Below are 27,463 nucleotides of genomic sequence, written 5' to 3'. Positions count from 1 at the left end.
GTAATGCTTTTCTTTCTTGCTATAAGAAATTATTTTACAAGTAACTATGTTTTGATATGTTTTTGTAGCAGGAAACTTGCTCGTTTAGGTATTTGTCAATGAAGTGTGGGTAATAAATCCCATTTGGCTCTCCAAAACACTAAGGCCCCTTTTTCTAGATTAAAATAAGATCGAGCCGAGATTAGCAACTAACTGCCTGTAGCTTTACAGTTTTTATGCACACAAAGTCTGGAGTCCATGTCGTTTCTATAAAATGTGATTTATTAAACGGCATACATGAAATACTGAATTCCTTGTAGAAAGCGACATACTGTTCTCTTGGCCCCTTTTAATGAACACATGAAGGACAACTTCCACGGTGCTCTTTGACTAGGATGAGCTGCTACAGTGTTATCAGCTATATGATGTACCAGCTAACTCTTCCCTCTGGGAATGCTAACAACAATGGAAAAATGAGACTGTACACTTGTGCTAGTGTGCGTTTCCTACATAATAAATTGAGCAGAAAAATGGTTTTCATTACCTCATACTGACCAGTGTAGTGTTGCATAATTAACATTTACACATTATCAATAGTGAAGCACTGCATTGTAAGATTTCTGAGCAGGTAGTGTACATTCTGTGAAAACATTTTTATTCCAATATGGGATTTTATGCCCTTACAATTAGGACACTGCAAAGTGTCATTAAAGGAAATATTGTGCACCCAGTGACACAGCTCAGGTTTCTAGTGCTGTAAAGTAAAAATCAGCTAAAAGCCATCAGGAAGCCTTGTGACATTGTCCTGACTGATCCATGTGCTTTTCAGTCTGCTGCCATTTTCTGAACCTCAGTCACACACATGCAACTGTGTAACAGAATATTTGAGTGCTTTCTTATGAGTGGAGACTGCAACACATACTGGTACATCCATAATATAAAAGGAGGTGTACCTTCTTCCTCTAGACAGCAATGGAAAGAACTCTGCAGAAGGAAGATCTGATTCTTTTTATCTCTCTTTGGAAAAACCCTGATTTGTGTTACAGGAAGTGAATTATCTGGCTGAAGGAGTAGTGTAAAGGAAGCCATGTGTTTGATTAACAGTAAACAGATGTAAGATATAAATGAGAATATTGCAGTTGGACGAGAAGTCATTTCTTAATCACTTCCTCTTTCAGCTTGTCAGCCAGATGTTTTCTCTTCTGGAGCTTCTTCCTCTCCTCTGCAGATATCTCCTGCGTAAAGAGACCAAACCAGGCAGTAGGGTTAACAACCAGACAGATAACATAATAATCACCACCAGTGGCCTAGGACAAAATGTTCAAGGAGGGGAAAAGCGGTGGTAAAGACGACAAAAACACAACCAACCACACATATTGTAGTGGCTAGACAACTAAGTGAAAACAGCTGGGAATATGGCTACTGTATGCTACATCTGGATTTTCGAGGTTTTCGATGTGTTGTCAAATAATCATATTTATAAAACTTTATACATCTAAAATGCAAGCTTCCAATTCAAAACCTCAAGCATACAAATAGCATCAATCCACAGTGTACACACATTTGTGGCCTTAATAAGTCATTAACTGGAGTAAAAGAGCTGCAGCCTTTTCTGTGCTTGAGACTGAGGACTTCCAGTTAAGTGTGCACGAGACTGAGCACGACAGAGGGGAGAAGGCACTACACAGCAAAACCTTAGCAACATACTAGGCATGAATGAGTACAAGTGTTCACATCAGGCAGAGGCAGCTGATGGATCACCTTCGGTTTGGAGGAGTTAGCAGAGTGATGTGCTGGAGGAGGATGGGGAGGAGGAGGAGGGGTACAGGCCCCATTCCTCTGGGACTGGCCCACTGCCTCCTGACAGGCCAGACCAGGTCAGATACAGGCAGAGGGAAATGAAGAACAAGAACCCAATGAAAAAAAAAGGTCAGAAGGATGATACAAAGAAAACAAAAGAAAAAATCAGGAGGAAAAATGTGGGTTAAAGAAAATCCAGCAAAATCAAAGATGTAGTTTTAGAATAAAAAAAAAAAATATGACCAAAATGAAAAGTATGGATATTAAGTCTAAATCAGGTCCTAGCACAATTTACTGTGAAAACAGAGACACAACTACTACTAATACAGTATTTTTATTAGTGACTTTATATAGAGTAATAGTAAATACTGGCAGTAATAACATTTAACATCTAGTAAAATGTAATCAGACCAGAAAAATTCAATATTCTCCAAATAAAGTCACATTCTGCTACATGTTCCGCAACAATCAGGTGGTTGATCCTGACCCCGGACCTCTTCATGAACGGAAATATAACAGCTATAGTTACCGGGGCTGTGGTGGGTGCCTCCTCTGGTGTGGGCGTCTGCAGGGGTTTCTGCTGTTCTTTTTTCAGCGCATGCAGTTTGTCTCGCTGCTGACGCAGATATGCTGCCCTCTGCTGGAGCTGCTCCTGCTGAGACGCCGACAATTCCTGGAGGAAAGTGAAGGAGAAGGTAAACTTTAGATTTTGGAAACACTATGGATTTTGCTAAGTTAATGCTTTTATTTTTAAATGAACCATCTAGAAGAATGTTTATTTTCTACAGTTCAACTCTGACATGGTGGTGTGCAAACTAAAATTATGAAACAGTGAGACATTAAAAAGTTTCTTCACTTGATTGTGGTCATGAGGGCATGTACTGTATGTAGCGAGCTGGCACACTCACAGTATATGGCTTAGAGAAGCCAGCCTCCCTGTGTGCCTCCTCCAGCCACGCCTCGGCGGCAGTCTGGCTGCTGCTCTGATCCTTGGTGTCTGGACTGAGGCTCACCGATGATACACCAGACTTTACTGGAGCTCTCACTGCTGGAAGGACTCTGGACTCTACACCATTACTGCCACAACCTGCACACACACATATTTAAATCAGTTTGGTAACTTGCAGCTTCGGACAAACCTGAGTTTAACTATTTATCTGCACTTAATACATGAAATGTATAAAGTGTGGAATGCATCCGAACTTGATACATTGCCTGTAACCCACATTTTCCTTCAAAAGATTTTGAAAAGTATGATTTGGATTTATTTAAGTGTTGGTGGTGAAGAGTCTGAAGCTCTTCTGAGTTACCTGGTGTGGGTTTAGATGTGGAGCTGCTCTTAGCCGCACTTTTCCCATCTCCTCCTCCAGCCGTCTTGCTCTCTTCTTTTCTGACAGGTTTGCCGTTGACCTGGAGGGAGAGACCCACAAGCATTAATGTATTACAGATGACACTGCATTAAATCAAGCCCACTATTAGCAACATGCTAATGCTGGAAAGCAGCAGCTACAACAGCACATACAGTCCTCGGATTGGATACTTCAAGACATCAGTATGTCTTACAGAAAAACAAAAGCCATGTTTTTCAATTGGTTTTAATCTATTGATATGACATGGGCTTTTTAAAACTACAAAGCTACTACATCAACGGATCTACCACTACGCAGGCTATAAAACTGAAAAGTTCATCTGCCCTCAGGATGCACTGATACCTAGGTTGTGAATATACATCTTACACTTGTGTACCATACATTTTGTTATCAGAGAAAATCCCTCATGCTCACCTGTTACCAAGAGCATGCCTACCATGCCAAACATCTAACAAAAGGATCTTGATTTTCAACCCAATTCACAAACCCAGTTTACACATTTACCTAACCTTCTCACTCAGTTAGCCATTACAGATACTGCTGAAATGGTATTAATGCAACCTTAGATTGGGCAGTAAACTGTGGTGTACTTAGGTTAGGTCAGCGGTTAAAATATTACTACATGGATGGTTCAGTTACCAGATTAAAATCAGTGGCCGTGTTTCCATTCACTAGTGGGGTGTGGTGACCGTTACTGCTGCGGCTGTCACCATTCCCCTCAGCTTTGGCCTTCGCATGGAATAAATAGCATGCAACAAAAAAATAACAAAGGTAACTACCCCATCTTTCACTGAGGTTTCTTGTTGGTGGAGCCAGGAGGAAAAGCCTCACTGGGTTCATGTAAGGTTCCACAGTTTGGCTGGTCTGCATTTGGCTCATACAAATCTTGATACCTTACCTTGGCAGTATTGCTTTGTTGGCTGGGAGCAGAGGTGGTATTCTGGGCTTCACTGCTGTCTGCCATTGGCTTATCAGAGCAGCTGCTGGAGGTGGAACCAACCTCCCCCTCTAATAGCAGCCTCCTGGACATTTCCTCATCATACTCCTCTTTTGACTTTCTGAGTAAAAGCAGAAGGGGAGAAAAGGTCTGGTTTTACGACTGTTCAATATTAAAATTGATCCAGGGCTTACTATGTCCTTTGTCTGAATTTTCACTATGCATGTTTTAGCCCAACCAAAAGTCTTTATTTTACATAGCCTAAAATGTCTGAACTGCAGAGCATTCAAGAGCCCACTTGAACCACTTCAGAGTATGTTTAGTAATCCAGGTGTGAAAAGAGCCTAGTTAATCTAGAGTTAAACAGGTTGTTCATTTAACCTTTTACTAATGGCACAAGTAGAATAGAAACTAGAATAAGACACCGACTTCAGGGATTTCCACATGATAACCATGCTATGCTCTAACTTGCTCACAGGGATCACCAGGGCACCACACACCGATCCTTTAATTTGATTTATTTAACAACTTAAACTGCCTTAGAGGAGACTTCTGCAAAGCATTTACCAGTAGGTATACAGATATAGAATGAGACTTCATATAAAATAGTAATACTGAATGAATATTACAGTTGCATTTCAGCATTTTGATCATTATTCCAGCTGTGAGGGTGAAAAGCTTTTCTATAAATCATGTTGCCTATTCAGCAATACATAGTTAACAAAAGGAAGTATGTCTTCATTATCTGAAGATTAACTAACCACCTTCTTTCAGTGGTTTAGGTATCTCAGACAAACTCCCAAAGCCACTGTGTTTAAGTCATGTCAGTACAGAATGAAAGTCAATTTGCGGACTACAAACTTGGTAATCCAAATCGATCACATTTAGTTGCCTTAAAATGTTCAAGGTATGTTATTCTTGCATGATAATGCAGTTGCAACCAGGTACTCAGGAAAACAATTCCTTCATGGTGCATTGAAGTGCTTGTAGGAAGTAATTTGCAGGAAAGCATTGTATTGACAGTATATCTGGAAGGGAGGAAGTGCAGGAGAACGCAGTGCTGCAGTTCAGGTACCCTGGTAAGAAAAATGGGATAAAAATACTATTTTTCCCAGTTGTTTGTTTAGTGCCAATCCCTCCAACCTAAATTAGCTGGACCCTAAGGAGCTTAGCTGCGGTCCCATTAGACTCAGTGTGTTCTACTTGGCTGCGCTGCCACTAGCAAAATCCCATTAGAGAGCAGGGGCAGGAGCTTCTAGAAACCTTGGCACATACGGCCAATGTGCCCACATTTACTGACTTATACAAAATACTAATTACAAAATCTTACACAACTGATTTCTGTGCTTGTTGTTAGAATTCAGGAAGTAAAAAGTCAAGCCATGTAAGAATAAGGTATTAGCTAACTCATCATTGCACCCTAACATCACACACCTGCATGTGCGGGTGTGTGAGAGAGCGAGAGAGTAAGACAGAGTAGGATAGAGAGAGAGAACAAGTGACTTACTTGAGAACCTCTTGCAGGATTTTCATCTCTTGCTGCTGCAACTCTGTCATCACGTCCACACCATCAGTCAGACACTCTGGGAGGGCCCCTACAGACACACACACACACACACACACACACACACACACAGAGGCATATTACTTGCAGCTATATGAGTAGTGTTTTCCTGTTTGAGTGTGTGACTGGGTGTATATAGACTATGTTCGTTAATCCAGCATACCGTTCCTTTCTTTAATGACTCTGAGGGCTTGAAGCTGCAGTTCCATGTTTTTCTGGACCATCAGTGAGCGAAACACCTGAAAGTCATCTGTAGCCAGAACTGGCTGGAACACCGACTGAACAACAAAAACAACAACATATAAGACCATGAAAAACCACTGTATCCACAGTATAATGATGAATGGCTGGCGTGACAACTGGGCTGAGAGAAGCATTTGACTGTAGATAATGTGTCAGTACACACAGGTATATAAAACAGTATATGTGAGTGAGTCTGAACATACTGGGCTTTTCTGATGAAAATTATCATTCTGTAAAGATCAGTTTATTGAAATATTAGCAGGCTAAACCTTACTCTTGCATAGCTACACTTGTCTTGTCAAACTCACTGAGGTCTTAAGAAACTTTGACAGAAAAACAATCAAGATATTGACACATCTGAAAATCGGAAACCATTTAAAAACCTATAAAGTTAGATAATGCAATAACAGCTTGATTTTGATTCAGTTTTAGATTAGCTATCCCTAAACAATAGGGGCGCGATTCTTTCAGGATCTCATGATTCCATTCTTTGGGAAGATTGAATTCAAAATTGATTCTCTATTCAAAACAATTCCCGATTCAAAATCTATCCTCAATATGGGAATGCTAATTTCAGGATCCACTCTAGTCCACTGTGCAAATGCTTGCGTTCAGTTAAAATGGGATTGGCGGAATTTCTTGCTGGGCCATTTTAGATAGGATACCGACTATGAGAGCTAACATTAGCAGTGACTGACTAGCCAAAAGCCACACTGCTTGCTGCAGCAGTGTTTTACTGAAGCCATAATGGGCGCGCAGAAAGTCAATATTGCAGCGAGGAGAAAATTTAAACTATAATTAAGATGGAAAGAAAACGGCTTTAAGAATACATTTTTGGAAGTTGGGAATAGATTCAGAATCATAGAAGATAAGAATCGCAATTCTTTCCCTCCCCCTGCTAAACAACAAAGAGAAAATAATAAACAGGCAATGTTCCTAAGTGGGAAATCTGGCCCCCTTGCAGATCAGGACAGCCATGTAAAGTAAATCTTGACAAAATTAAGCTATGTTTGTAAACAGAGTGATACTTAGGCCTAATCTTGCACTTTAGTTTCCTGTCTGTTGTCAAATGTCTATCCCCCATCTAGGCTAATGCTGGGCAAATCTTTCTGACCAACCTTAAATACAAGATCAGTGTTCTTAGTACAATTCAACGGGGTCACCAGCTTCTCAGTGTGTCTCTTTCTCCTCCTCCCTATTTACGTTTGTCAGTCTCTCTTATCCCGTGCTGTTTCTGCCTGAGGCCCAAACCTACAGTACATCCCATTTCCCTGAGTAACCTTATCGCAGAAAAGGTACAGTCGGCTTCAGTAGGTAAGTCTAAAGAGACATGACACCGCAACACATTCCTCTGCCACTCACTAGTTTGTCTACTGTATCCCAGTTGTCAACAGGAAGTCACTGACTCATCAGTTCAAAAATCACAATGAACAAATAAATAAGCAGACTGGAGTTATGCAGCAAAACTATTTGTGATATGACCATGTTCTCCCTTTGCCTTGTTCATTTTAAAAATATTTTTTTCTTCACTTAATTTTTTTATCTATTGCCTTGTTACTTTTTCTTTGGTAAGACAGTTCAACAAACAAAACAAAAAAACACAAGAGAGAAAGCAGTCACCTAAAACACACAAACTAAGACAGCCCAAGCCCTATGGGAAGGATGCACTCATAGATATGCTACATATAGACGTGTGGAACTCTAGTTATATTCTGCTACTGAATTCGCTGCAGCTGCATTGTAGTAATATAGCAGAATTAGCATTATCTTAATGTATGATGGGCACTGAAATGTGTTTTCAAATTGAAAACCTGCATGTAAAACTCAAAATATAACAGTTAATTAACCCAGTCACTGTTTTGGAGTGTAGATGTAGTCTTAAATGTGCTCTAAAAAACAATCAAACTATTTAAACAAATTAAAGGAACTTATTCATTATTCTGTTAATTTAAATCTGAGCCCTATTCCTTTTTTCTTGCTTTTCCATTGTGCCAATTAATTAAGCTACAGTATGTTTCACTGATTTTACTGCAGAGCTTGGCAAAAGTTCAAGTCTCTGGGAGCCCTGCTATCCAGGACACATAAGTGAAGTAATTCCTCATATAGTTGAACCAAAAATGCAAATAACACAAAACTACACAACTCACTATACTTAGTATGACTGCATGAGATTTCTATACAGTTATTTTGCAGTAAAGTGCATTTTTAGTATGTTGTCCCAGTTTCACCTGAAACCCCAAATCCTTACAATATATATTCCATGCTTTATACAGAAGCTACACAAGAGCATAGACATTCAAAGCAAACACGAGTAGGCCACCAGGCACCAGCAGCAGAGGTTCACCCTACCTGCTTGCTCATGACTGTACAAACGTGAGGTTTACTGTCCAACTCTCTGCCACTTCATCAGGTGCTGCCAGTGTATTACCTCAGACCTGTTTAATCTGTTTATCTGTCCCTGCTTCTTAACATGGCAATTTCCATTTTTTATAGTGAATTAGCAAAAAACCTTTTCTAGAGAGAAGAGTTGAGTTTTCCCACTGACTAAACAACACTGCTGCAGTGGTGAGCATGAATCCTCAAAAAAAAAACACAGAAACTGATGTAATATCACCAAACTATATAAAATGAGACTGAAGAAGAGGCACATCCTTCATAGATTTTCTGAAAGAAAAAACATGGGAGCACTAGAGAGCGTATTGCTGTCTATGTCAATTTCACCAAAACAGTTGTAGATAGTCTGCCATAAGGACCACTGAACAAATATAAAGAGCTGACATGGTAGTGCAACGTTTGACTAACATGTTAAAACTGGCGACAACATGAAGGGTGTCATGTCAGATTTTAGGCGCAGTCATAAAAACATGAGAGATTCCTCATAGCCAGGGTAAAGGCAAAGAATGAATAACTACTGATGAAAATCTGTTGCTTGTAACTAAATGCAGGCAGAGGCATGCACTCTGCTTACTGTAATTCAGGTAACACACAATTCAGTCTGAAAAAGCAAAGGCATGACACTTATATAAGACAGATTCAAATATAGCAAATGTGGTTGTAGATTACATCACAAACTGGATGCTTATTTTGCTGATTCATCAGGAAAACACATATCTGCCTTGAAGGTGGAACAGATTGAGAGCAAGACCAGCTAATATGTTTGGCACCATGTAAACAGCAGCATAACTGGGATTATGTAAGCAAATCCCATCATTTATTCTCCATTCAGGTTAACTGGCAGGCTGACAGTGGTGTGCCATCAAGGAGCTTAACGTACCTGCAGTGTTTTAGACTTGGCAAAAGGAGAGGTGCAGGCATCCAGAAACTGCTGCTCGTTGATGCCAACCTCCTGCATGTAATTATCTAACAGCTTCTCCACCTAACAAAAGCAAAGCAGCTCACATCAGTCCAGTTTGATGACTCAGCAATATAAAACAACTACTGAATAATGCTGATGGGGGAATATGTGAAAATAGGGCACTTTACAACTTTCAGTTAAGATGTTTGACACATCTGGACCAAAGACTGTACTCACCAGTTTCTTATACTGCAGATGGATTTCTGTGTATGATAACTTATTTTCATCTTCGTCATCAAAAACTGAAAACACGAATAACATGTAAATGTGATTCAGCATTAGTACCGTGCCAGGAGGAGATATTTGAAAAACACCTTCTAAACTATCTTTATCTAGCTATGTCCACTGCCTCTGGGATAAAGTTAACATTCATGACCTCTTTGGTAGCTATGGTGTCTACCTTGCTAACGTTACCTTTACAGTGGTATGACTTGCTACCTTTATCATCACCTGTGTGCTTTATGGCTAAATGTCGAAGCAAATGTCCTGACATTGTGGTTAACTCACAACAATGACTTGTATTTAGTAGAGTGCAGAGTTATCATGCGGTAAAAAGATACAAAATACCATATATTACAAACATAACGTTACATTACGTCAACAAAAAACGTCGCAAGTTAGCGTTAGCTTAGCTACCGCGCTAACGGTGCACAGCTCCAGAAAAGGCTTTTTACAGTGTAGCCAGATATCCAAGACTGAACACGGCGGATAAACTTGTCTTTACCTGTGCATTTGTTTTCCATAAAGTCCGTGACAGGAATGACCCATTCGGGACTTCCCAAGTAGCCAACGATGCTCTCTACAACCCACTCGCAGTCATCCTCAGCCATGTTGGCCGCCGCGGGGTTAACGTTAACAACAACGGCACCAGCACAGCGATGTTCCTCGGGTCGGCGCGTCCAGCTCCACTACACCAGCCCACACAGACGGGAAAATACATCTGGTTTATTGTCCTTCATGAAGTAGTCCCCATGGCGCGTCGCTGTGTCCCCTCTCTTGACGGGACGGTCTCCGAGAGGAAACGCGCACTCGTGAATTTACAGGTCGAGAGTGGTGACGCCTAATCGGTTGCTAAGGTAACCGTTACGTCATCCCACGGCTGCTCGAGCCCAGGCAGGTACCAGCAGGAATGTGCTGCTGTCTCCCAGTTTCACTTCGGCTCATGTCTCTGCTGCATACGATCCTAAAGAAACACCGTCGCAGCTTGTAAGAGTTCATGCAACATTTTAGCACCCGTAATCCAGTGGTGGAGCAAGTATTATAGTAAAAAGTACGACCACCACACTGTAAAAATCCTGCGTTGAAAATGTTTGGCTACTTAAGTAAAAGTAAGTACGTATGATCGGGAAAATGTACTTAAAGTATTAAAAGTAAAGCACAACTCGAAGCAGAAAAATGGCTCCTGTGACTATTATACTATTATATATTATATCATTAGATTATTATTACTCACATTATGCAACAGCAGGATTTAACTGTTGTATTTTGTTTGTATTTTAATTATCTACTTATTATTTTTTGATTAAGCAATTCATTGTTTGGTTTGTAAAAATATATAGTGAGAAATGCCAGTCACTATTTTCACTGGGCCCAGTGCTCAATGTAGGGACATATCTAGGAGTAAAAATCTTTATGACAGTGTATTGAAAGTCCTCTGTCTGATGCATCCTCAGCATGATATTGTATGTGAAAGGGGCTGTGAGTTTTCTTTAGTGTGGTGAATCAGGTGAATATTATCAGTAATTATTCAGTTTTTAATCAATATGTTTCTGTAGCAGCCTGGATACTCCTCTGCTTAGCCAGAGGCATGTCCATTCAGGCTACCTATAGGGCCTGACTGACAGCCACAGTGCAGTGATGTACTAAGGATTAACTATTGAGGTAAGCCCTTGCTTTAATTATCAGTATTTGTATTAAGGAAACCAAAGTAACATAAAAAAAAACATAAATGCACCCACAAACACAGACACAAAAAGCTAAGAGTTTTTTATTAACAGTAAAAACTTAGCAATCAGATAATTCAGTAGTGTGCATTAACAAGAATATGCAATAAATATACATTCCTTCTGTATTTTTTAAAGGTATATAAGATTTCATTATTATCTCTAGAAAGGCTCATAGCTACTGTGCACAGTTCATAGAGGCAGGGCATGCAAACAGCAGTCGAAGAAATTCAACAGAATAAAGGTAGGCAACATTAAAAAGCTTTTACAGTGAGCCAGAAATAGCGCTTCATTCTGTTTAACTCTGTAGCTACCTCAAACAAAATTCGCCTTCCCTTCTGACTTCAAGAAAAACAGTATCTTTCACAGACTTTTCAGTGAAAATTGCAAATTTTTCATTAATCTCATTGGAGGGATGGAAAGATGTACAACAGGTGATACAGAAACATTGCTTTTTTTTTTTACTTGGAATTTGCAGATTGTAAACCTTGGCATGTGTGTACCGTGTGTTCTGTGTTACAATAAGTCTCAAGTGACTATTAAAGTTGTAGCCCTCATCTGTTAACTGGGAATCAGTCTCTGTTTTCTGATTATCAAAATAGGTTGAAAACAAATAAACAATGTACATGAAGCTCAGGGTACAAGGTGCATTAGGAACATTTCTGCCCCCGTGTGACAATCGTAGATAATAGCAGCTTAAAGAAGTGAATCTGACTCCAGACCAGCTGTCAGATTATAAGCAGTGTGGTGATGTAGTACTTTACAAGAAAATGTGTCATATTAGTATTAAGTTGATGCTCTTCAAGTTTTACTCACTCTGTATGGAGAAATGAATGAAACATATGATTGTGTTTGTATAAGTGTTTGCGTCATATAAGAGTTATGAATCAGTTTATAAGAAAGAGAGAAAGTGTTAGAGCACACATACAGCAGCAATGTAAAGTCATATCTTGTTTTATGCAAATAGAATTAAACATATAACTGTTATTTTATAACATTATTCTTGTTTTATACTTGAATGTGTTATATATCAACTTCATGTACTATACTGTGTGTACAATATGTGTTGTTGTTTTTTTAAAAGAACAAATAATCCTCCGTTCACCTCATAAGAAATAAAAGTTATCAACATAAATTCTTCTCCAATTTTGACAGAACAATCACATTCCCATGTTGCTGCCTGTATATTTTCATAAGAACTGACATTAACAGTAGTTGTGAACCAACATGTGGTCTTACTAAAGGCTGATTTTAAAAAAATGATCATGTCATATTGCAGCAGGAAAGTAAGAGGAAATGTTCTTTCTCATGACATCCTCTAGATGGCAGAAGTTATCCATCATGACCAGATTACAATTGTCAAATGTGTTTTTGACTGACAAATGTTGGATTTTACACTGGTATCAGTGTTTCAGCTACATGTGCCCTGTTTGTGACTGCATGACAGAACTGAGTCTATGTAGTTACATTTGACCTGTACTAACACAAACAGAGCAGGCACAAATGCTGTATAAAGAATACTGGTGATATGCACCACAAATCCATGCGGTATGTCCTTTTACCACAATGGCTGACTTCTAATTCTTTCTGGTAACAACTAAGCCTTCTCTGCATCCTGACTGTAATAGCCTAAGTTTTCCTGCAGTATCAAACTATTCAATTGCGCTTCATGCACAGATACAACACTGATTACCCCTGTGCTGTTTTCACATTAAAGCACAAACACCCTGCATATTGTTGATGAAGACATCACTATTTATCCTTCTCCGCTAATATTTTCCTCTTTTCTTGATTACTGGCTTTGGAAGTTCAAAAATATGTCTACGTCATAATCCCACAAGCTTTGTTACAAAAGTTGCCCTCACAGCAAAGTGTATAAGGGACTTAACCTCACATGCAATCATTCAAAATGCAAATGAAAGTCGCTACAAGCTTTCAGTCCAGGGTAAATTAGCTGTTCTTTACTAATAATCATGTACATTTAGCTCTACCTCCACATGGTAAAAGTACTATATATATATTCAGTGTGACATTACAGACCACCATGCCCTTGAGGTTGAACTGCAGCAACTGTCAGGCTCTGTTAAAAATTCATTGTATTGATTGGGCTGACAGCAGAGACCCTCTGGCCCCTTCTTCTAACTGCTCCTTTAGTATTTGTTCAATAAGTCACAACATTGCATTTGGAAGAATACTATAGATAACCTTTCAATTCATCCTCTTCTCCTAGGATTTGTATACAGTTACTGCAATGTTTTATCTATATGGACCCTTTCAGATCAATAGCCCCTGTTCCTCTGGGGAAAAATACAACCCTTCAACTTAAACAAATTGAGGCTGTAATTTTTCAGTGACAGCGACTGATGGAAAATTTCAGGCCATAGTTCATTTGGTGTGTTATGTAATAAACACAGTGGAATAGATGCATCATCTAATTTAATTATGACTTCCATAAAATAAAACATTTTGCTATACACCATCCCGCTGTGAAGATATATGATGCACCATGTCCTTGGATTATGTAACTGCTTTCTGTACAGCGTTTAGTGCTTGTGGTATTGAGATTGAAACATGGTGGACATGATTAGATAAATCCCTTTAAAGCCCCAGTTCCTTAACTGTGGATCAGCACTCAGAATGAGTTACTGGGTGGTTTCTATTACAGTAATATTGTCAATGTTAATCAATTTCATCAGTCAACATTTAATAACCGTTTAGAGGGATCTGTGTTAATACGCGTCAATTCCAAATACATCTATATGCAAAAATGTCGACATATTTCAACATATTTCTCTTTCCATCCAGTAACACTGCTGCATAAATTATGTAGAAGGGCCACATAAGGGTTGTCTGTTTCTATTAATGTCATATGACCCATTATAAGGTTGATTTAGGATAAGGATCGGAAGTTATCAGTGGTAATAAATAAGTTTAGTAAGTTATTATTTGAATGCACAGTAACTCACTCAGAATACTGCAGCAGATGCACAAAACTATTTACATACCAAGGATACCAAAGTATCCACTACCACTCTAAGTATAGAGGCAATAAGAGATCCACAAAATGTAAAGCTGGGTAAATCTTTTGCTACTAAAATGAAGTAGGTGTAGCTACACATGCTGCATTGCCTCCCATCTCTGCATCTACATGCAGTCATTCCCGCTTTTAAAGGGTTAAAAATTATGACTGCCACAGACAGCTTAAGTGACATACAGTAATCAGACAATCAATAAGAGTTCATCTGTTTCCTTTGCCTGAGAGGCCTCAGCAAGGAGAGTAAAAAGATTAAATAAGTAGCAAGGTTGTAAGTTATTATTACAATGTATTAATCAGTGTTTTTTCTAAGCCAAAATGTTTTGGTTTTATTCTTTTAAAAAAAATCCATCAAAAGTGCTGCAGTGAAGCCTTTCCTTTCCTTCCTGAGTTCTTCCGTGCAAATTATCAAGTCCTGCAAATCAGATATTACTTAAATCTTCAAAGTTTTCTTCAAAATGGCAATAATAAAATGCTACAAAGACCCAGTGTGTTAAGTCTGTCGTTACGGGAAGAGAGCAGTGCTCCACACATCATTCAGTGAAAAAGAACCTATCACGTTTTGTGTTCACAGGGACCCGTTGGAGATCTCTCTGCTGCCGCTGCTCTCGGCTGACTGACTGGGTGGATCCATTGGATTGTCACGGTAATTATCTTTGATTTGTACCTGTCTGTTGTCAAGGTGACTCATTTTGACTCGTCCCCTCTCTTGGTAACTGTCTATAATTGGCACCAATCCATTGGCAATGCCATGGCGACTGATTTTGGTTAGTCTATCGTCATGGTGTCTTGTTTTAAGTGCCGTCTGTCCATCATCTTTGTGACTGTTTCTCATTGGTGCGGGGCCGCTATCGTGCTGGCTTGTTCTGATAGGCACTGGCTCACTGTCTATGTGACTGCTTTTCACTGACACCAGCCTGTTGATCTGGTGCTTGTTGCAGACGGGGATCTTATTGGCCTGAAGTGAGCGGGTGTAACGTGAAAACCAGTCCCTCTCAAATGCGGCCCGTAGCTGCTCCACCACTGTAGAGTTCCTCTCCTCGATGCCCTCTGGCTGACTGATCACCAGGCCTGCTCCTGCATTAAAGGTGAACTCGTTCCCCACCCAGTCAAGGTTACCTGTGAGGGCACAGAGGAAGAAACAAATATGTTTTATTTTAAAAATATCTTGAAGCACAAATAATAAGACAAAAACACAGTGACAAGATGACCAAAAAACAAGCACTGCCCTGATTTCAACTCCCTGGAAAGAGTTAAGAGAAGGAGTTAAAGAGTTAGATGATGAGAAGATGATGAGAAGATCAATACCACTTTCATGTCTGAACAATAAGTACAGAGCTGGAGCCAGGAGACGAATTGCTTAGCTCAGCATAAAGACTGGAAGCAAGGGGAAACAGCTAGCCTGGCCCTTTCCAAACTTCGCAAATATAAATATCAGCACCTTTAAAGCTCACTAATTAATACATTGTTTCTTACAGTAATGTAAAAACAACAAGGGAGTCAGGTGCTCTGACCATTTCTTGGTAAACAACAGCCTTGCATGACTTCCTGGAGTATGGGCGGATAAACTGTTGTTCGTCAAGAAATTGTTGCATCATGTAATTCTTTCTCTTACAAAACCAAAAAACTGCCATTTCTACATTACTGTTTGTGTAGGGATTAAACATACAAGATACATGACCCTAAAAATGGTGAGTTTGGAGAGAGCCAAGCTGTTTCCCCTTATGTAACGCACACAAGAGTGGCATCGATCTCTCTCACTCTGAAAAAGATACTACTTTACTTCCACCGTACTTCCAAAACTGCTGAACTTTTGTTTTAAGACAATTGAAAATGAGCTCTGCAGGAAGTGAGTAAAAGCATATAGGACACAGTCATAAAGAGTAGTTGATGAACTCACCTAAATAAATGGCTTTGTCTGTCACTATAAACCTGTTGTGGTTTATTCCTTGGAGACTGCCATCCCTCAGCACTCTGGGGTTGAAGAGCTTCTACACACACACACACACACACACACACACACACACACACACACACACACATACACACAGTGGTGCATTGAGCATTGGTAAAGTGTATCTCTTGAGTTAAAAAATAGTACATAGTGGCCTTGTACTTACAGCTTCCAGTGAGCAGTTGGCCTGCTCCATGCACAGACTCCTTAGGGACCAGATAAAGTTAAAAGTAAGTGGATGAGTGTTTTCCCAGCAACTTATCAGCAGACGAACCCGGACCTTCCTCAGAATCAGAGCCTCCCGGATAAGGCCGTCAATACGAGACCAGTACCTTGGCACAGATACAAACACGCACACAAAAATGTGGGCACACAGCCAGATGGACAGCAGGCATACACAGAGTTTAATCACTTGAATCAAAGACAGGCCTCCAAGCTTTTGATGATATAAATGCCTGTCAAATAATTCCAAAGACAGGAACTCTGACACAGTGGCTCAGTGGTTCTAACCTTTGAGCGTTTCTGCTCACGAGGGGCAGGTAGTCGATGATGGATATATATATGAAATGGTGCGCCTCCTGTATCACTCTGGAAATGGCTTCAAGATCATTGCTACGATCTTTGGGAATGAAAACATCTGGGGAGCTCTGTCATCAGAGGAGGGAAACAGACAATTAACATCATGTTTGTTAACACTGTTTCCATCATATCAGAATCAGCTCTCATCATCATTATTGTTCACCCAAATGACCATTAAGATTTCATTGTCTACAATGTGTGTGTGTGTGTGTGTGTGTGTGTGTGTGTGTGTGTGTGTGTGTGTTATTGCTGTAACTTGAATAGTCTTAAAGTTTCAGTTTTAACTTCTTGCTGACAGGCATTAATCTTCTAGAGATTGACAGCCAAGCCAATTCAACTGTTTTCTGCTGTGGGTAGGATGATCACCATCACTCATCTCAAGGAAGATGATGACACTGAAGACACAGTGTCCTGACACCCTGTATGAAAAATGTCTCTCTTCCACCTAGTAACTGTCACCTCCAATGGAGAACGTTGCCACACTGTGCTGTACACATTTACATTCTCCTCTATTAAAAAAAAAGGCCAGTGTCTAATTCCTACTGGTATGTATTGTAAACAGTTTTTCTCTTTTTCAGACTAGACATGTTGAGTTCTCATAGCAGGAAAAGCACAAGTAGAACTGGTAATCCTGATTATGGTTCTGCTCCATTTAAAGACCCTACAAACCCATGTTACACCCACACAGGTGTTTTCACTTATTTTGCCTGATCAGACTGTCCTTCAGTCCACTGCTGTGTGTGTGAAGTAAGGTATTATACATTTATCATTCTTATTGGTGACTTCACATAATGCCCAGCATAGCCCCACCCAGCTTCAACCTGAACTGATGCCACGTTCATGTTTGATGATGTCACATATTTTTTCCCCAGTTCACCCCTCTTCAACCTGAGCAGAGGTCTTATCAATCAGAGTAACTCTAAACACATGTGTGGGTGTGCAGGGCCTTTAAAGTGTCTGATTCACTTGCGTTAACTTGAGAAAACACACAGGTGAAACTAATTTCACTAACTATGACTTAGTTCCATTAGGTGCTCAGTAAGCCATCACAGTAAGCCAGCATGCACAATACTGTTGCTCTGAAAGTCACCTAAATGTCATGTAGCCATTATTAATGTTAATCATTATACCTGAGCTTTTCCAGATTTAACATTTCAAATGCCATGTAAAAGGACTGTTAGTTCTCCACCACTGAAATACAGACATGTCCCAGAATCCAAATTAGGCAATTGAACCCTGAACACTGAAGCTCAGTCTGTCACAACATCAACATCCTTTTTCAAATGAACTAATACTGAATTATGTGAGCTGCCAATAATATGTAATATCGCCAATTGAATGTAATTATATATAATATTTGAGTGTAAGTAATGGATGGTAATTGAATGTCTTTATCTAATGTAGATACTTTATAGTTAACTAGGTATACTTGAGCTTGTAAAGTATCTCTTTAGACCACTGGTTCCTAACCCAGGGGTCCCAACCCCTACTGGGGGTCTTAAAAAAGCTTCACGGGGGACTGAAATGTTTTCTTGATTTTAAATAGTATCAGAAAGAAAACTTAAAAAAAAAATATATAGATAATAGACCTATATTTCATATTAATTCATGTCATTCATTTATGTGAAAAACTAAATGAAATTGTTATTTTTAAAGTTTACATTTTTATTTAAGATAATCTCACAGGATAAGGCACAGTGACAACCTGAACACAATCTATATTAACGGAGCCTTCACTCTCTGTTAAACTCATCCTGCATTAGAAAAATACACACCAAAAACCCCTTGGAACAAGTCCAACTGTCAGGGAGAAGAAAACACTGAATTAAAAAAAAAGAAGCCTATTAAGTATATAACTTATTAAAGTTCCTAAAAATATCAGGAAAACTCTGAAAAAGGTTGGGAACCATTGCTTTAGACCACAATTATCTCATGCTTTAAATTATTATTTCACTGTAAACATCACTTTAAGTAAATGTTTTAGCTCTTGGAATCCAACTCTTTTGCACAAGCCTCCCCATTACCTGTACCATCAATACAAAATAATTTATGGGCTGGCATATTAACCTTGTTTAAGACGTATCAACCAGGAATTGCTACATAAATAAAGCAATGCTACGATGAAAACGGTTAATGTATAATACAGACTAACGCTATAACTGTGACTCACAGAGACGTAGGCCTGAGCCTTTGTGCTGTTGAAGGTGAGCTTCAGTGGTGCGTCTCTGTTAAAGAGGGCGAAGAGGCGCTTGGACCAGAAGGAGGGGATGAAGTCTTTATACTGGAGGCCCCAGTACAGGCTGAACACTCTGTGGAGGTCCAGAGCCAGACAGCTGCAGTCGTACACCAACACACCCAGCTCCTTCCTCTGGAGAACAAACAAAATCTGTGTTAGATCACCGTAAGCAAGGACACAGCCCACATTTACATCAGCATCTTTGTAATTATCCTAAACATTATCGTCATTGCTTTCAAGATCATCAACATGCTGCCTATCATCTCCATCAGATTCCCTTTCCAAGTACTCTTAACCTATATGTTTTTACTCCTTCAGCGCTTTTATACATCTGTCCACCTACACACACATGCAGCCCCTCCCCCCTTTCTGGCAATATTGTCCGCAACCTCATCCAATTACAGGTCTTTGCCCATCGTCACAGCAACAGCAGGGAATGAGAAGACACTACAGTGGTTCTTCCCTCTGTTCTCAATTTTCTTTCTTTGCTCTCTGCTGCATTTTTATTTCAAAGAGGCACTTCTGAAATTCAGATTCCGCTTGAACCATATAAATCACCTTGTCTTGCTCCCTTTCATTCTCTCCCTGCAGCGTCTTCATGGGCAAAGTATTCCTGAAGCTTAGATCACACTTACTAATGTCGTATTTGACACAGCCTATTCTACAGTGTATTTCCCTCAAAACACACCAATTTGCAGTCCAAATGGACAGAAAATACAGCCCATAATTTTACTTCACATTCATTCAATACCATGAAAAACTAAAGAAACAAACATGTTAGGCTAACAGCTAATACTGGACTGTGAATCTAAGAATTTATGTCAGGATGCATTAAAAAATGTGTCCATATAAGTTTTGATTTTGCATGGCCACCTTGAGCTCCTTGCAATTCGTCTTCCTAATCTCTGGGTGTCTAACAAAGGGGTCCGCACTTTAATGAACCATGCAAGAAACTCAGCTTTGAAGAAGAAGATGAAAGAACGTCTACTTTCCTTTTGGATACCACCTCACGCCAGGCATGCCCCCACTAAACGAATCCCCCACCCATCCCCCCATCTATGACTTTTTGAAGAAGACACTGACATGTAACATATACGCAAATATAATTTCACTATCTGTACAAATGTGTTTTGATAGGGTTCATAACTTGTACACATCTACAAATGTGCAAATGTAGAATGTGTCAGTAAATATATCAAGTAAATATTCTAATAAAACTGAGAAAAAATAATTCAAAAGGACTTATGTATTACCCATGGTAATAAATCTGTCAAATCTGGTTATTTTTGTCAAATTAATTAACCCATTGGCATGACACTCCTGTTAGTTATTTCAGCCTTTTGCATAAGAGGGCTGGGAACTTCAAATAAAATGCTGTACTTTTGAGTCTGAGCCAGAAGAACATTATCAAAGCTCTTTACTATACATTAGGGGATAGAGAATTTGTTATGTAATTGAATCTCATGTAATTCTGTTGGATACAAAATGAAGACAGACATGGGTGAATTAGCATAATTTGTGTTACAATGAGAATTTAAAGGGCTTGGATTATGATGTTACATTTTCTAAAATATCTCAAAGCCTCTGTCTTTGGGTGAGTATGCATGTGTGTAAGTATGGATGTGTGGTGGATATTAGATACAGTGGCCAAAGATCTCCAGTCCATGCTGGCGCTGCCGATGTAGAAATGTCTTCTGTCAACCACCCAGAAGGAGGAGAGGAGGTGGCCTTTGGTCAGCGCTGTCATGTTCACATAGTGGACCTCAGCATCTGGGAATGGAGATCAAGACAAAAGTCAGCAAGAAAAAGAAAGGCATAAATAAAGGAAGGTTACATTATACTGAGACAATGAGAAGGATAAAGGCAGATATAGCTACAGACAGATACAGGATCAACAAGAAAATGAAACACAAAGACAGATGAAGGGAAAGATGGAAAGAGAGTGATAGATTCAAGGAACTGAACCGGACAAATAGGGAGAGTCAACAGAATAAACAGACAGAGCCAAGCTGCAGCATGTTTGAACACAGACACACTGAATGTATAATACAGTGAGAGTGAGAGCTGACTGTGTTTGGCGAGTGTGTTGAGCTCAGTCGAGTCGATCATCCCACTGGAGATCTTCAGCTGGATTCCTTTAGCCTTCAGCCCCTGCAACCTGGACAGCAGAGCCCTGCCCTGAGGGAAAGATCACATAACCTCTGCTGTCACATGAAATTCATGCACTGTGTATTCAAACAAGATTCTTGTGTATGCTTAGATTTTCTTTGATATTGTGACACCATCAGCAGCCATTTACGGGCTACATTTACCAGAGGTCCTCTGTCTGCAGCCAGCAACTGTTATGTCTAGTTTCTTTTTTGTTAAGATTAAATATTCACATTTGTGGCTGACACTTTTCTTTGTTTGTGCAGTCATGATAGCTACTGTAGAATATATTTGGATGCTGGCGTACACAGTCTGGCCTTAGTTTCCGGTAAGAAAAACTGCAGCTACTCCAGAGAATTATGTTTTCCTTCTTTATTAATTCCTCACATGAACAACGTACAGGATGTGTCTTGTTGTGGTTTCCTGAATTACACAAAATAAATAAACAGCAAATATATTATTATTTTAACGAAATAAAGCAATAAGACTGTGAACTAAACAGATACACAGTACTATGCAGTAAAATAACATGAGGTCGGAATGACACTCCGTAATAGCCGCACGTGGGCGCCTCAGACCACATCATTACACTGTCATACACAACAACTGTACTAAACGTAAATGTCGTCGGGTGCAGAGCCCGTACGCAATATTAAACACACAATGAAATAGTATTATATGTCTAGAACATATATATTAGGGAATTCAAACATATTAACCAGACTCTGGTAATATATCTAATGTACAAAAAACCGTGTGTGCGTCAGTACTTTTACAACATAGCAGCTAACATAACAATAAACAGTGAATATAAACTTACTCTGCACTCACGCACAACGGACACAAGTTATTTGGCTCTGCTCAACGCTCTCGTAACAGAGAAGGAGGTGTGCAGCACGCGACGGGTAACTTAGCTACCGTCGGGGCGGTTCTGACGTTCCTTCGGGACAACTCGGGTCCTTCCGGTTGCGATCGGCTCTTCCCGTACACGGCAGAGCAGGGAAGTTTGCACAGCCGCCCCCAAATTCACCTAGTGAATTTGCAGTTTCACAAAGGTCCCTGCTGTGTTGTAAGATCAGTCTCAGTCCTCTGGCATTTCTGGCAGGGGGGATGAGTTTAGCCACTGGCCGTGTGTATGTAGACCCTTTAATGTTCACCTCAGCTGTGCGTATCCGGCCGTCATCACTGGGGATCACTTTGGTGACTCGTCCAACTGGCCACAGTGCTCTTGGCAGCTGTGGGTCAATGATCATGACCACCTGATCTGGAGTGAGGTCCACAGTAGAACTATGCCACTTCCGACGATGTTGAAGGTTGGGGAGATAGTTCCTTGTGAACTGGAGCCAGAAGTGATCTGCCAGCACCTGGCTGTGTTTCCAGCGACGACGTCCAAGCAGGTCACTGTTGTGATACACGACTTGTGGTAGTGATGCATCCCGCCGCCCCATGAGTAGGAGATTTGGCGTTATGGGGTCAGGATCTGCGATGTCTGACGTAGCATAACCAAGGGGCTTTGAGTTAAGAATCCCCTCAACTTCTATCAGGACCGTCATTAGGACTTCCTCTGGGAGCACTTGGTCTTTCAAGACTACTTGCAGGGATGCTTTAACAGATTTGATTTCTCTCTCCCAAACACCGCCAAAATGAGGTGCTAATGGTGGATTGAATCGGAAGTTGATGCTCTGCTCAGCAAGCTGATCCTTTAGTGATGGCTCAAGTGCGGCGAAGGCTTCTTGCAGCTCTCTGTCTCCTCCGCGGAAATTAGTGCCTCGGTCACAGAGAATCTCAAACGGCTTCCCTCTTCTTGCCACAAAGCGCCGTAAGGCGAGCAAAAAGGAGTCAGTGTCCATGCAGCACAAAAGGTCCAGATGCACACACCGAGTGGTGAGGCATTTAAAGACAATACCCCACCTCTTCTCATGTCTGCGGCCTATTTTGATGGTGTACGGGCCGAAACAATCCACGCCGGTAGACCAGTATGGCGGTTGGTTGATGCGCAACCGTGCAACTGGCAGGTCGGCCATCTGGGGAATGACAGGTTTGCTGCGCCATTTGCGGCACTCTGTGCAGCTATGCTGATGTTTCTTGACAGCTTGACGTCCACGAATAATCCAGTATGTCCTCCTTATTTCTGCAAATACACGGTCAGGACCTGCATGAAGCAACCGGTTATCATAATCCTGTATGAGCAACCGCGTGACATGGTGGTTTGGTGCCAGGATGATAGGATGGATGGTGTCCTCCCCTAGATTCTCTGCCTTTCGAAGTCGACCTCCGACCCTTATCAACTCCACATTTTCGTCGTAGACAGGGGATAGAGACAGCAAGCTGCTATTAGAGCTGAGAGGTTTACCAGCTTGCAGGGCAGTAAACTCCGCCGGGAAACACTCCTGTTGTGCTCTCTTCAAGATGACAACTTCTGTATTGACTCTGTCGGCTGCAGTCATGGGAGGAGCAGCCGCCCCGTGTAGGGACTGGAATGTGGCACCTACCAGTTCTGACCATGAGTTCACCTGAGTTACATCTAGGACTGGAAGGCTGCTTACTGTGATATTACCACAGAAGATGGTATCACGTATTTCTTCAGCTGGTGTAGGTGTGTAACTTACAGCACGATCAGTTGGCCACTCGGCTTGAGGCTGGTGGAGAAAGGTCGGACCACATGTCCAGCGATTTGGCTTTACTAGTTCCGCCAGGGATTTCCCACGGGTGATATCGTCAGCAGGATTCTCTTCCGAGGGAACATGTCTCCATTTGTCTGCTCCAACTAGCTCTTGGATCTCTGCTATCCGTGTCCCCACAAACACCTTGTACTGCTGAGATTCAGACTGGATCCAGTGTAAAACAGTCGTGGAATCAGTCCACAGTGTTGTTTTATTTACTGGTAGTGTCAACTCTGTGTGTAGGACCTTGGCTAACTGTGCGCCTGACAGGGCCGCACACAGCTCCAGACGAGGTATTGATAATTGTTTCTTCGGTGCTACACGAGACCTTGCCATCACAAATGCCACCTGTACCTTTCCTTCACTGTCTTCAACCCTCATGTATGCTACAGCACCATAGGCTTTCTCTGAGGCGTCGCAGAAGATGTGTAGTTCAACAGGAGTATCAGTAGGAACGTTAGCGGTGTAGCAACGTGGCAGTGTGACGTATTGAAGCTGGGGGAGCTCGTTCTCCCACGCTTGCCATACAGGGAGGAGACGGTCCACAATGGGCTCATCCCATCCTCTTTCTTGTCTCCATAGGGCTTGAACTATAACCTTGGCACGTGTGGTATACGGTATGATGTAGCCCAGAGGGTCGTATTGACTGGCTAGAACCCGGTATACATATCTCATGGTCGGGTCGGTCGCTGGGATGGTTCGGTGTTTGTATCCAAGAGTGTCAGGTCTGCAGCGCCACAGGAGACCGAGTGTTGACTCCTGTGGGTCGGTCTTATTTGCAGTCAGCCATAACTCACATCCTGCTGATTTGGCTTCGGGAGGTAGATGTGCAATAACCTCAGGCATGTTGCTAGACCACTGTCTCATATCAAAACCTCCACTGGCAAGGAGAGCTCTCATCTTGTCAATGAGCTGTCTGGCTTGAACCGGAGACGGCAGAGACTGGAGACAATTGTCTACATAAAATGATTGCAGCACAGATTGGACCACGTCTTCATTGCCCTCACTGTGGTCTTGCACATGACGCTGCAAAGCATAGGTTGCACAGCATGGGCTACAGGTCGTCCCAAATGGCAAAACACGCCACTCGTAGACATCTGGGCTGTGCTCTTTCTCACCATCACGCCACAGGAAGCGAAGGAGTGGCTGGTCTTCAGGGAGGAGACGCACCTGATGGAACATGCCGCGGATATCTCCACTGATGGCTACAGCTTGTTCTCTGAACCTCAGTAGTACACCAAGTACTGGTGCACTCAAGGTAGGACCAGGAAGCAGGTTGTTATTGAGGCAGGCTTGTTGATAGTTGAATGAACAGTTGAAGACAACTCTGGCTTTACCATTATGATAAACAAGATGGTGAGGGAGGAACCAGGACTCTCTTGACCTGCTCACCTTATCAGCGTTGATCTTGACAGCATATCCAGCCTTCTCCAATTTGTGTATCTCCTCATTATACACTGAAGATTGTTCAGGGTTAGTAGCAAGGCGGCGCTCTGTTGCTCTGAGGAGAGCCATCACGGCCGTGGGTGGAGCATGGAGCGTGGGTGCATTTGTTTTACGCAACAATGGAGTAGCATAGCGGGACACACCGTCTACTGTGACTCTGATGGTCTTTTGCTCCAGTTGTTCCATAGCTGCTTTATCCTCGCCAGAGCGGATCACCTCCTTACTGTTTCTGAATGGCAACGTGTCTAGCTTCCAAAGTCTTTCAACATTTTGATGTAGTTCTTCAGAAGGGGAGAGGAATGAAGAATGAAGACAGCTGTTCTCACCTGATGAATGCTGCAGGAAGGTGGCAGGTCCCTGCACAGCCCATCCCAGAACCGTGCACACAGCTACAGGTCCACCGATTGGGCCAGACCGGACTGGGGATACTGGTGTTATCAGGTGAGGGTTGTCAGAACCAATGAGTAGCATAGGCTTGACTTTATTGTAGGAGAACAGTGGAATGTCTCTCAAGTGCTGGTAGCTTCGTTTCAGGTTTTCAGCTGCACATGACTGTTCAGCCAGATTCAGCTCTGCTGCTGTGAAGGCATGTTGGATGTCGTGTTTCATCCCTTTCTTCTTCAGGGGTGACACTTTGAGTGAGACTGTAGCTCCCTTTACCTGCACCTTGTCCTGTCTAATTGTCCTCAGGGACAAGATTTCTTCCTTTCCTTTGAGACCAAGGTGATGCACAGCAGCTGGTAATATGATTGTTCGTTCAGATCCGTCATCCAGAATAGCGTAAGTACTGAGTGTTTTCTTCCCATTGTGCAGGCGTACTGGAACAACCTTTAGCATCACTCGACCTGAATGGCTAATTTGGTCTGTGTAAATCATGCTGGGGGATGTACTCACAGTCAGGACAGTCTCTATTTGAGCCACATCATGGAGCACAGATAAGTGTTGTTCCCCACAAGTTGAACAGGGCTTCTTTAAGGTGCAGTTGTCAGATGTGTGTCCTCTCCCACACCTCCAGCATCTTTTCTTCTCCTTTATCCAGTCAGCCTTTGTATTGTTTGTGAGATTAGCAAAGTCACTGCATGCGTTGAGGTAGTGTTCTTGGTTGTTACAGTAAGGGCAATAGGGCTTGAACCTATCACGCTTATTAGACTGTGGTGGAGGGATTGATGCAGGAGCTGGATTATGTTGCTGAGCCCCCTGGTGGTTACCGAGTAGAATAGTTGCAGACTTCACTCTTGGCTGCTTCACTGATCTGTACTCCCTGCTGTCAGCATGTGTGGATTCTGGTGGACGTGTACCTATTCGACGGGATACCTGTAGTGTCTGGACTTTCCTCTCAAGCCACTCTGCCAGATCTGGAAGAGTATATGTCCTCTCGCTACCACTCTGGATAATTCCCCTAGTGAAGCAGTATTCAGCGAAGGCATCTCTGAAGTTAGCAGGCAGCTTGGTGAGCAGTGTGTCAACATGAGAACCACACCGCAGCTCTGCAGATGAAGGACCTTGCATTGTGCTTAGCATGCCCACTAGTGTTCCAACTGATGCTGCAAAATCTTCAATACCTTGATAGTCTCCGGCCTTCACTGGTGGAGCGTTTAGGATGGCATTGAGTTCTCCCTGCACAAGCTGTCTGGGCTGACCATATCTTTGCATGAGGGCTTGCAATGCAGCAGTGTATGGCGTTGCACTATTGATGAACCTCTTGGCTATTTGAAGTGCTGCAGGGAATCTGAGGTGGTCTAGAAGGACTTGATACTTGTAGTCTTCACTTAAGTGTCTATGGGGCCCAAGAACACCGTCCAGGCCTTTCTTAAGCATCAGAAAGTCACTTTCCCTCCCTGAGCTAAAAACAGTCAGTTTGGGCTTGGGAATACCAAATGATGAGGCAATAACCATCTCTAAAACACCTGGTGCATTCGGGTTATCTGGTGGCCGCACAGTTGCAGGTGGCTGTTGAGGATAGTAGTGTTGGACAGGAGTTGCAGGGTATGGTTGAGGAGGAGGCTGCCAATACCTGGGTGCGCTGTATGCTGGTCGTGATGGGGCAGGTGCAGTCTGGACCGGCAGGGCAGGAACTGTGGAGACTGCAGGTGGCACCAGTGAGTTAGAGGGATTTGGTGCTATCATGTTGACTGGAGGCACAGGTTGTGCAGGCAGGGCCCATGATACAGGGATTACCCGGTCAATAGGTGCTGATGGAACAGAGGCTGTG

General features: G+C 41.7%; 2 protein-coding genes and 1 long non-coding RNA gene across 7 annotated transcripts in view; 1 reads left to right on the top strand and 2 right to left on the bottom strand.

Annotated features, from left to right (window-relative positions):
* Positions 1-240: 240 nt before the first annotated feature.
* cfap36 (cilia and flagella associated protein 36) lies at positions 241-10,307 on the bottom strand. 3 transcript variants are annotated; one of them, XM_051417822.1, is made up of 12 exons: positions 9,973-10,307; positions 9,426-9,490; positions 9,168-9,269; positions 5,814-5,928; positions 5,594-5,681; positions 4,048-4,207; positions 3,789-3,878; positions 3,090-3,189; positions 2,688-2,866; positions 2,309-2,452; positions 1,741-1,839; positions 241-1,214 (listed from the first exon to the last, which is right to left on the bottom strand). In XM_051417822.1, the coding sequence occupies exons 1-12, from the start codon at positions 10,076-10,078 to the stop codon at positions 1,131-1,133; spliced, it is 1,332 nt and encodes a 443-aa protein (XP_051273782.1). In that variant the 5' UTR covers positions 10,079-10,307; the 3' UTR covers positions 241-1,130. The 3 variants fall into 3 exon arrangements, with proteins under 3 accessions (XP_051273782.1, XP_051273799.1, XP_051273790.1); XM_051417839.1 differs by lacking the exon at positions 1,741-1,839; XM_051417830.1 differs by lacking the exon at positions 3,789-3,878.
* Positions 10,308-10,313: 6 nt separating this feature from the next.
* On the top strand, positions 10,314-15,346 carry LOC127373408 (uncharacterized). The gene is made up of 4 exons (XR_007886906.1): positions 10,314-10,576; positions 11,024-11,129; positions 14,800-14,871; positions 15,167-15,346. It is a non-coding gene; the product is annotated as an uncharacterized LOC127373408 (long non-coding RNA).
* LOC127373371 (inactive phospholipase D5-like) overlaps positions 11,220-27,463 on the bottom strand; it is a 70,837-nt gene continuing 54,593 nt past the window's right edge. For 2 of the 3 annotated variants that reach the window (XM_051417793.1, XM_051417801.1), the window contains exons 4-10: positions 21,064-21,172; positions 20,637-20,764; positions 18,929-19,126; positions 16,690-16,826; positions 16,346-16,511; positions 16,126-16,216; positions 11,220-15,344 (exon numbers count right to left, since the gene is read on the bottom strand). In XM_051417793.1, the coding sequence (XP_051273753.1) occupies positions 14,794-15,344; positions 16,126-16,216; positions 16,346-16,511; positions 16,690-16,826; positions 18,929-19,126; positions 20,637-20,764; positions 21,064-21,172 (1,380 nt within the window). In that variant the 3' untranslated portion in view covers positions 11,220-14,793. Of the gene's footprint in view, positions 15,345-16,125; positions 16,217-16,345; positions 16,512-16,689; positions 16,827-18,928; positions 19,127-20,636; positions 20,765-21,063; positions 21,173-21,962; positions 22,222-27,463 lie in introns of those variants that run through there. The other variant, XM_051417809.1, reaches the window with a different exon arrangement.

The sequence above is a fragment of the Dicentrarchus labrax genome, unplaced genomic scaffold (genome assembly GCF_905237075.1).
Source record: "Dicentrarchus labrax unplaced genomic scaffold, dlabrax2021, whole genome shotgun sequence".
Taxonomy (NCBI): Eukaryota; Metazoa; Chordata; class Actinopteri; family Moronidae; genus Dicentrarchus; species Dicentrarchus labrax.
Note: the sequence above shows the minus strand (reverse complement) of the source record. Positions and strands in the feature narration are given on the sequence as shown.